At 38.1% G+C, this 11,068-nt stretch overlaps 1 protein-coding gene across 1 annotated transcript; it reads left to right on the top strand.

Annotated features, from left to right (window-relative positions):
- Positions 1 to 6,870: 6,870 nt before the first annotated feature.
- Positions 6,871 to 10,747, top strand: LOC139884623 (polyprotein of EF-Ts, chloroplastic-like). The gene is made up of 4 exons (XM_071868639.1): positions 6,871 to 7,017; positions 7,103 to 8,942; positions 9,286 to 9,997; positions 10,108 to 10,747. The coding sequence occupies exons 1-4, from the start codon at positions 6,871 to 6,873 to the stop codon at positions 10,745 to 10,747; spliced, it is 3,339 nt and encodes a 1,112-aa protein (XP_071724740.1).
- Positions 10,748 to 11,068: the final 321 nt, after the last annotated feature.

Here is an 11,068-nt window from a genome sequence, read left to right as displayed (position 1 = left end):
AAGTACTGTACCCTTTTTTCTTCAATGAACTTCGTCTCAAAACATGTTGTTTCGACTTTCGCGTATATATATATTTTATTTAATTGAAGTTCCTATTATATTACTTTTTTTTTATGTAACTATTTTATTAAACTTGAACAAGCTAATTAAAAAGGGATTAATTATAAAGTAATTCGAAAATGAAACGACAAGCACCACTATTTTGAAGAGGGGCTATGATTGCTCAATCTATTTCTTTATTAGTTTAATTAGTGGAGCAATTAAGAAAATATAATATTTTTACGTTTCAAATGGTTTTAAGTGAAGTAATTATATTTTCGTCCGGCACGTTTCACCTATAACATCTTTTTTTTTTTATGTTAGTTTAAAAAATTTTACGCTTTTCGATAGTGGCTATACATACTCTCATGCCGTTAACTCCGTATATGTAGCACATGTGGCACCCAATCATGCCAAATCAGCTAATAGACCAATATATTTTGTGACACATGTAATCCGATTCAAAAAAATTTGACACGTCACTTAAAGTTTTCCATCTAAAAAAACAAAAAAAAACATTAATTTATTTATAAAAGCGGTTTTACTCAAAATGACGGTTGTAGTCGCTGTTTCATTAACATCACTTTAAACTGCCATTTTGATGAGCCAGATTACACGTGTCACAAATATATTGATCTGTTAGTTGATTTGGCATGACGGATTCCACATCAATGCCACATATCAAAGTTAATGTAAGGTAAAGCGATATGTATTCGCTATCGAAAAATATGAAATTTTCTAGCCTAATGAAGAAACAAGAAGGACGAAAAAAATATTACGAGATTTGTTGTTTTAGTTTATGTGAATACCCTCCCTAGGCGTCATTGTCAAACATATAAGATGTGAGTCTAAGATTCCATTTGTTTATACTTTTGTAACGGTTATTTTTGGAAAGTAACTTTCGTACACTTCTCATTTTTTCAATTTTTCAAAAATAACTATATTCAACTTTTCATTCTCTTCATGAAATATGATAAGTTGGATATAGTTATTTTTCAAAAGTAGAAAAAAAATGAGAAATAAACTGAAATTATTTTTCAAAAATAACCGTTTCAAAAATATAAACAAACGGAGCCTAAAAATATTAATTGATTGCACATGAAGCTGGTCGAATTTATGAACCTCTTTTTGAAATATTGAAATAAATTATAATCTTCTATATAAAAAAAAAAGATCGTCCATAAATAAATTGGAAACAGTTTTAATTGGGTTGGTAATCATGTGGGAAATCTGTACGAAAATGAATTATGTATTGACCAAAAACCAAAATCCCCCATCTCCTCCACCATTGCTTAATTTCTTAATTAATTAATCCATATATATGATCCTTTACTTTGTCTAGGTGGAAGATTTTGTTGCAGATATTATACAGGAATTGTCTAATGATGAAGATTCTGATTTTGCTTTTGTAAAAAATACTACTTGCTATAGTACTAGTGTTTATTATAAGACGATTTCTTCTATTCAACTTGTTAAACTGGAAACTGTAAAGAGAAGTTCCTAACCCACGTGTGGAGATGCTTCAATCCGACACTTGGCTTAGTTAGGATATCTCATATATAACGGTCTACGAGGAATTAGTCCCACGAAATATTAGTTCTACGATTATCGACCGTGAGGATATCCAAAAATATCTAATAAATTATGAAATTGAGTTAATTAGCAGCATCCTCGGTGCTCATATAATCTATCATTGAATTTGTTGTTTTAGTTTATATGAATACATGATGCACTGTGTTCATTTTGACTGAGTATGATTTGTGTTACGAGACAATACAAAAGAATTAATCGACTATTCGATATATATAGTTTTATATAACAGAACAGAAACTGTGAGCATCCGATTTTTTGAAACTCTCTCGAACCTTCATTTACGAATCTCTATAATTTATATAAAATAAAATAAAATTATAATAATGATAAAAATAAATACGCAAGTTTAGACGATGAAATTTTGACAAAAATAAATAGCATATGTCACATGTCATGTTACATAGAATGAGGTCAAAATCAGATCAATCAAACTAAAAAGGAAACGCAAGGCAAGAGAAGTCCTAACCAGGACATCATTAGCCTCTGGTGAACGAAGAGGGCCTGACCCAATTCATAAACGGCCTAGAGAAGACCTGATATAAAGGTTGCATGAAGAGACAGAACGAAAGTAGAAGTTTCGAGAAGTTTTCTCAAAGATGCTCTGAGCAATGCACAAATGAAGAATATATGATTCACTTCAAATAAGGAAAGTGAATCAGGTCAACACTCGAAATTTTAAAGGTGAATCGAAGTAGGTATATATGGTAAATGGATATTTACCTATCACGGCAATATCGTGTTTACACGACCAAGATCACCTATACATGGTAAAAGATATGTTTGTATCCAAGAAAGGAAAGTGGATCAAGTCAAAATCCAAAGTCTTTGGGGAGAATCAGATAAGTTATATAAGGCAAGTAAATATTCGCTTATAAAGGAGATATTGCGTTCACATAGCCTACATCATCTTCACCAATTATAAATTGAAGACTCATTTCATCTACAAAGGGACCGAAAATTAAAGAGCCGAAACTATATCCAACCTTCAAGCAACCCATACTCTATTTTTGCAGCTTCACCTAGGTGAGCCTCCGTCCTCATCAGCACCAAAACATATCTGGTTCCTGTCCATAAAAGGGAGTACACCAAATCAGGGGCATATTTAGCTATGTGGCTGATATCTTTGAGGAAGAGTGTCATATATTTTGCTTATAGTAGACGTTAATCAAGGGATTTATAGGAGTTGTAACCACAATCACATTGACTTTTGAGATTAATAATAAAATATTTATTTTGTTATTTATTTGTTGCTTTTAATTTCACTTGTTAACCCCAAGCCTAGCACTTGTGATTTTTCTTAGTCTACAAATTGGCACGCCCGGTGGGACACTCTTACCCTTATCTCTCGTTTATTCTTAAGTTTGGTGAAATGGAAATTTCTAGGAACAAGAAGGATCGCCAAAAGAGGAGCCTATCCATAGGCTCCAACACCAAGGCTACCTCTAGCGAGGTAGCAAAGCTTCCAACCCTTAAGCGAAGCCAATAATTAAAATCAATAGGCCTGTGATGACCACACCCCACGTGTATCACACAAGGATTCAACCCAAATTATGGGAAAATATTTTGCTAGGCTTAGGAGGAAAAGACTAACAACATACCTGCTACGCCCACATCCCATGCGGATGAATAGTTTCCTCCTTTCATAAAGGAAACTTCAGGGTCTCCTACAAATAGGGGGGCAAGCCACCCTCAAAAGAGTGGATCAAGTGGAACACCAATAACTTTTGGTGATCTAAAGGGGACCATCATGTCCTTATTTACTAACAGGTCGTTTCACCTCGATAAACAAATATCACCTTGAGCTAGTAAAGGTGATTTTTTTTCCAAGCGATTCACACCTCATGATGCGTTTGAGACCTTCAATGTAATGATGGTAGGAAGAAAATCGATTCAGGATCAATTGGTCACCTTGACTGAAATGCTAGCCGATTTCATGAAAGAGACCAAAGCAGCACTTGAAAAGCTGTCTAAAGATATTGAAAACAAGCATGTGGAGGAAGATGACCTCACCATGTCTTATCTGGACATGTCCCAAAAGGGGCACAATTGGAATGATATCATCTCATAATTATCCAGCATGTGGTGACCTTTCCTAAAATGCCCACTGATGGGCCATCAGCATCAAATTCTAATGAATTTATGCGGGAGGAAATAAAGAGAATGGCTCGTGAAGTGATGTTTGAGGAAATAGGGATACCTAATTCATCATTGACTTACGAAAAAGCCATATTCGGCTAGAATAGAGGCTTTGAGGTTTCCACCAAACTATTAGGTGCCTAAGCTGAAGAGGTTTGATGGAAGGGTGGTACTACCCCAAAGCAACATATAGCCCATTTTGTGGAGGCTTGTAATCATGCCAGTACAAGTAGTGATTTGCTAGTGAAGCAATTCATTTGTACCCTCAAGGGAAGCGCTTTCGAATGGTACATCAACATTGTCTCTCAATCTAAGACTCATGGGCACAATTTGAAAGAGAATTATTGACATGCTTCTATAGCGTCCAACGACATATCACGAAATTAGACCACACATCCATCTATCTAGAGGATGATGAACATGTTTTAGACTATATCCAAAGGTGGAAATCTCTTAGTTAACAAATCTTTAAAATGAAGGCTATTAGGTGCACAAAAGACATGGTGTGGAGCTTACAAAATATCTTCTTACCTTTTAAGCCTCTATCATTTGAAGAGTTAGTCATAAAGGCACACGGGTAAGATATGACTATTGAAGGTATAATATCTCTACAATACCACACATCACAATTGAAAGACGAATATGAAGATGAAACAAGGTCAAAATCTTCATCTAAAAATATGTAGGTGAAGTGCCTCCCAAGCACGAGGTTAAAATACCTAACAAGCCTCAGCCAAAAACTGGGACATCCACCTCCTCAATAAGAGGCTAAACTACTTAACATGTCTTAAAATACCTAATCATGAGGTTAAAATATTTAACAAGCTTTAGTTTTTTCCTTGTGAAGGATCTGATATCAGGGACCAAAACTTTCATGAAAAAACCTAATGGTGGAGTTTACGAGTGGCCGACCTAACCTTACCCGAAACTTGCATACACCTCATCCACAATCTCAGCAAACTGACATTCTTGCCTCGGTCACCAGCACAATTCATTGTTAAGCATATTATGTTTCAAAATAAACTACAGTTATAGGTTCTTCTCATTTGAAAATCACCATAATGCTTGTTATCCAATATAAGTCACAAAATGTCATTTTCGAGTTCAACTCTTGTGTCAAAATAACCTTTAGAGGTTATTTTTTCATATGTCTGGACATCTCCAATCTATTCTAATGAGAAAAATAAGTACTATGTTATCTTTATGGACCATTTCACGAGATATACATGGTTATATCCATTGCACAAGAAATCAGAAGTTCGAAACACTTTTATTCATTTTAAAACTGTTGTCAAAAAATTCTTTAATTTGCAAATAAAGATACTCTATACTGATAATGGAGGGGAGTTTATTGCACTAACCAATTTTCTTCTCGCCCTTGGCATTTCCTTTCGAACTACCCCACCTCATACACCAGAGCACAATGGGCTCTCTGAACATAAGCACCTGCACATTGTAGAAACTGGGTTAGCCTTACTCACTCATGCCCATATTCCTCTTTCTTATTAGCCAGCATTCACAACAACAGTCTATTTAATTAATAGAATGCCCATGCCTACCCTACAAATACAAAGTCCATATCACTACTTATTTCAACAACCACCCGACTATCAAAAGCTTCGAGTTTTTGGCTATTTATGTTCCCTGGTTGCGAGCATATAACAGCCACAAACTTCAATCGAACTCTACTACATGTATCTTTCTAGGTTATTCACTTACTCAAAGTGTCTATTTGTATCTAGATTTACAAATAGAAGAATGTATACCTCACGTCATGTCAAAATTGTTGAGAATGTATTCCCTTTTGCTGACCAATGCCAATTTGTCCATCCACAATGCTCCCAGCCGACTGACCTATCCAGCAGTGATCATGTAACAAACTGGATACCGCATGTACCACCCCTGCTAGTTACAAACCCACCACCACAACTACAGTCCCCTCCGTCACTTGAGCCACTTGTGTCCTGATCAACAAAACCACGAGGTTGTTCCATAAAAACCTACTCAGTGACAGGACTTTACAAAAATACGTTGTTAACATCAATTATTTTGAGACGAAAGTAGTAGTAGTTTAGAAGTCAGGAGCTTGAAAAACTGAAGTCTAGGATAAATTTAGAGAAGAAACTATTTTGATATTTCAAGTTTCCCAGAATAACACGCATAAATAAATTCTTGACATAAAAAAATCAAATACATTGGGCCCCCAAAACAAAAACATTAAGCGGGCCAAACTGGGCTTTACTGTGGACGTTTTTAGTCGTTTCAGCTTGATCTAAGCCGAAACAATGAAAATGTTATGAGCCGAGCCGAGTCGAGAAAACATCATCCCTTTTTTTTTTTTTTGTCTTGTATCTGAAAATTACAATGAAGAAGGAAGAGAGAGAAGAAAGAATGGCCTAAGATAAGGAATTTAAGGCCCATCTTTCATTTGCCTGCACTGCACTGCTCCATCAACTCATAGATAGATAACATAAAATGCTATCTATCATCATTTCTCAATGCTTCTCTACTCTCTCCACTTACCTTCTGAAAACTGGAAAAAGGTTCTTCTTTGAACTTCTATTTGTTTGACTTTATCTTTCTAATAAGCTCTAGTAACTTTATAGGACTTTCACTTCCCAATACTTTGGTCGTCATTAATTTTTGTTCTGCCACTTTATCTTTTATCTTTTGGCATGTTTTGGTTTCTGGGGTATCGATTATATTCTTGTCTTGATAAGAACCTGTGAAAGTGAAATGTGTTTATTTTGCTGCAATTTGAATTGGAAGAGAATTTTTGGTTTCTTCAGTGTCTCTTCTTTTTCTGATGAATGCCAAATGCTGTTTGTCGCTTTCCAAAGCACGCTTGAAAATGGACATGGTTTTTTGTTTCTGTTGCTGTTGTAGTTGTTTAAGATTGAGCTGTTAGTTAGTAGTAGGAATAGGATAACAATTTCTGCTTATGGTTGAATGTTGTCATTCTTGTCCTTGCTTAGCATTCTCATTTAAACAGATTTCAAGTTGGCTAATACTATGTGAAAGTGTATATTCGTCTGTTTGTAACGGCAATGCACTTGCGAGCTACTGAATACAATAATTTATTCAGTCCTATTTGTCCTAAACATGGGGATCACAAATGGGTTATTGTCCAATCAATCACATTATCCCCCAGTGTGTAGTTGGCCAATATCTCATTTGGGACAAATAGCATTAGAGTGTTGTTTAGATGTCAAGATGAGTTCTTTTGGTACAAAAATTGCTACTTCTATGGTAAATATTTATATACTTCATCTTCTGTGCAGGTGAATATGGTTGTGAAGAACTGCTTTCAGCTCTTGTAAACTAAATCTTACAGCTAGCCAAAGTCAACATGAATCCTGTGGTAACTTATTCTCTAAGCAACATTTCCTTCATTCCCAGAAGCCCCTTTACAATAAGACAGAATAATTACTTAGCAAGAGGCAGTGTACCGAAAAAATCTTCAAAAAGATTTGTCTTGCCCCTTTCACCTTACGTTCAATGTTTTCCATCGTACAAAAGGGTATGTGAGAAAAATCGCAAATCTCAACTCCATATATGCTCGGCGGCAGAAACTGACGTAGTCGTGGAGGAACCGGGCTCACCTGTTGCCGAGGACACTAGTGAAAAAACCGCCACGTCAGCAGCAGATGCTTCGGGTCAGTCAAAACGTACGAGACCTGCTAGGAAAAGCGAGATGCCACCTGTGAGCAACGAGCAATTGGTTCCAGGTGCCTCATTCACCGGGAAAGTAAGGTCAATTCAGCCATTTGGCGCTTTTGTTGATTTCGGAGCTTTCACCGATGGCTTGGTGCATGTTTCCAGACTGAGTGATAGTTTTGTTAAGGATGTTGGAAAATTTGTTTCTGTCGGACAAGAGGTGACAGTTAAACTAGTTGAAGCTAACATGGAGGCCGGGAGAATTTCTTTTTCCATGCGTGAAAGCGATGATTCTCCTAAGCTACAACAACGGAACGATTCTCCCGATAGCAGTGATAAGCAGAGACCACCCAGAAGGAACACTTCAAAATCCAAAAGCACAAAACTTGTTAAGGGACAGGACTTGAAAGGTACTGTGAAGAATCTAACACGATCCGGTTCATTTATATCTCTTCCTGATGGAGAGGAAGGATTCTTGCCCCATTCTGAGGAATCCGACGATGGCCTCGGGAGTATGATGGGCGGCTCGTCGCTGGAGGTTGGCCAAGAAGTAGATGTCCGTGTGCTTCGAATCGCTAGGGGATCGGCTACCTTGACGATGAAGAAAGCTGAAGATGGTGGCAAGTTAGACACACAGCTTAGCAAGTTGAGCACTGGTGGGCATGTTGCTTCAAACCCATTTTTGCTGGCTTTCCGTAAGAACAGTGATATTGCTGCATTCTTGGATGCAAAGGAGAAAGACGCTTCAGTAGCACCACCATCGAATATTCCAGAAGAAATGAAAGGAGAGGCGACTCCCACTGAATCTGTTTCTGATGTTCCATTGGTGGATAATGCTGTAGAGGAAGATGAACCTTCAAATGAGGAAGATCTTGGCGTGGATATTGTGAAGGACGAAAATACTGTCTCTAGTGTTTCCGAAGTGGTAGAAGAAGAAACTGATGAGGGCTCTAAGACTGTATCTCCTGAAGAAAATGTTTTGATAGAGAACGAAATAGCTGAACAGGATTCTACTCCTGGCGCACCACAGACTATCGACAACGAAACTCAAATTTTGGAAGAAAAAACAGAGAATGAAACAACTGAAGAGGCCCCTAAATCACCAGGGAATGTTGAGACCCAAGCTGAACAGAATTCTACTCCTAGCGCAGCACAGACTATTGACAATGAAACTCAAATTTTGGAAGAAAAAAAAGAGAATGAAACAACTGAACAGGCCCCTAACTCACCAGAGAATGTTGAGACCCAAGCTTTGGAAGAAGTAACAGAGGTTTCTGAACCTTTGGCCGCAGTGGAGAGTGTGGCAGTGGAGAATGAGATCGCTAGTCAAGACTTGTCTTCAGAAAGTCTTCAAGGCAAAGTTCCTGAAAGTGATGCTGGCAATGGCACAGCCGGAAATGAAATTCCTTCCGCTGCTGTAGTTGAAGAAGTAGTCGTGGATCCTACTCCTGATGTCAAGGGTACCGTCGCTAGCTCAAGTGTTGAATCTGATGTTCCTTCTCCCCAGGAAACTAAACGTTTGTAACCATTCTCTTTTCTCCCTTTTTTGTAATGCTTGTTTATGTAATCGGTTTCTGGGCAAGTCTGAGAAATTTGGCTCTTTTTTTTCATCGCACTTCCACGACAAAACATTGAATATTCCTGACACTGAAAAATCTGGCTTTACTTGGGTTGTTTCATATCTAGAACTGCTTTATTTTAGGTTTTTTTTAACCCCGATTATTTTGTGGCCTCATTAGTTATATCATGTTAGTTTGTCCATTCCTTAGTTTCATGTTTCCTTTGACATTCAAGCCCTTGCGGAATTGTCACAGCTGACAGTATATCTGAATATGTTGTTTGCGTGTATAATTTCTGCAGCAGCTATCTCTCCAGCACTTGTTAAGCAGCTTCGTGATGAAACAGGAGCTGGAATGATGGATTGCAAGAATGCTCTCTCAGAGACTGGTGGCGACATTGTTAAAGCTCAAGAATTTCTTCGAAAGAAGGGATTAGCAAGTGCTGACAAAAAATCCAGCAGGGCAACAGCTGAAGGGAGAATTGGTTCTTACATTCACGATAGTAGGATCGGTGTTCTGATCGAGGTAAATTGTGAGACAGATTTCGTTTCCCGAGGTGAAATTTTCAAGGAGCTGGTCGATGATCTAGCCATGCAAATTGCTGCTTACCCTCAAGTTGAGTACCTCGTTACCGAAGATGTTCCTGAGGAGATTGTGAACAAAGAGAAAGAGATTGAGATGCAGAAGGAAGATCTAATGTCGAAGCCAGAGCAAATAAGGTCGAAGATCGTGGAAGGACGGATCAGGAAGAGACTGGAGGAATTGGCATTGCTTGAGCAGCCTTACATTAAGAATGATAAGATGGTGGTGAAGGACTGGGTGAAGCAAACTATTGCAACCATTGGAGAAAATATAAAAGTGAAGAGGTTTGTAAGGTACAATCTTGGAGAAGGCTTGGAGAAGAAAAGTCAGGATTTTGCTGCAGAAGTAGCTGCCCAAACTGCAGTCAAGCCTGTCTCAACGCCGGACAAAGAGCAGCCACCTGCTGCCAAAATCGAAGAAACAATTGAAAAGTAAGTGAATCTTAACTGTGAAGGACCAGAGTTGTAATTTGGGCATTTTATGAATCCAACAATTGGTCTTTGTCTCTATCAAATGTTTAGCATCGTCAACTCTTGTGCAGGCCAAAAACGACAACAGTTTCTGCTGCATTGGTGAAGCAGCTACGAGAAGAAACTGGAGCAGGAATGATGGACTGCAAGAAAGCTCTCGCGGAAACTGAGGGAGACTTGGAGAAGGCACAAGAGTACCTGAGAAAGAAGGGCCTTTCAAGTGCGGACAAGAAATCCAGTAGGATAGCAGCTGAAGGCAGAATCGGTTCTTATATTCACGACGCGCGTATCGGTGTTCTAATCGAGGTCAACTGTGAGACGGACTTTGTTGGGAGGAGCGAAAGATTTAAGGAGTTGGTAGATGATTTGGCAATGCAAGTTGCTGCCTGCCCTCAGGTACAGCACGTGTCCATCGAAGATATTCCTGAGGAAATCAGGAACAAGGAGAAAGAAATTGAGATGCAAAGGGAGGATCTACAATCGAAACCCGAAAACATAAGGGAGAAGATCGTCGAAGGTAGGGTTTCGAAGAGACTCGGAGAACTTGCTCTGTTGGAGCAACCATACATCAAGGATGATGGTGTTTTGATAAAAGACTTGGTGAAGCAAACTGTTGCATCCATTGGAGAGAACATCAAAGTCCGGAGGTTTGTTCGGTTTACTCTTGGGGAAACGATTGAAAATTCTTCTAAGGCGGAAACTGAAGCATGAGACGAAGAAATCGCCGTTCATCATGGTGGTGATTGTAGAGGTTAAGAAACCTGATTTTGGTTTGAGCACAATCTGATTCATATTTTTTTTTTCCTCCTTTTCAAGACCTTTTTCTTGGAAATATTTACCTTTTTTTTTATCAAGTTTATAATGCGGTTGGCCAATGTATCTGATAGACTCGGTAAAGCCAATTTCGGCATCTTACAGTTTGAGTTGAGGAAATAAGTTTATTCGCATCAGAGTTCTTCATTATCTTTCATAAACCTTGTTGATTGCCACAAAGAATGTCGTTTCTTTGTTTAAAAAACAGTGGACAGTGCA

The sequence above is a fragment of the Rutidosis leptorrhynchoides genome, unplaced genomic scaffold, assembly GCF_046630445.1.
Source record: "Rutidosis leptorrhynchoides isolate AG116_Rl617_1_P2 unplaced genomic scaffold, CSIRO_AGI_Rlap_v1 contig578, whole genome shotgun sequence".
Lineage (NCBI taxonomy): Eukaryota > Viridiplantae > Streptophyta > Magnoliopsida > Asterales > Asteraceae > Rutidosis > Rutidosis leptorrhynchoides.
The sequence above is the reverse complement of the archived record's forward strand: the minus strand, read 5'-3'. Positions and strand labels throughout refer to the sequence as shown.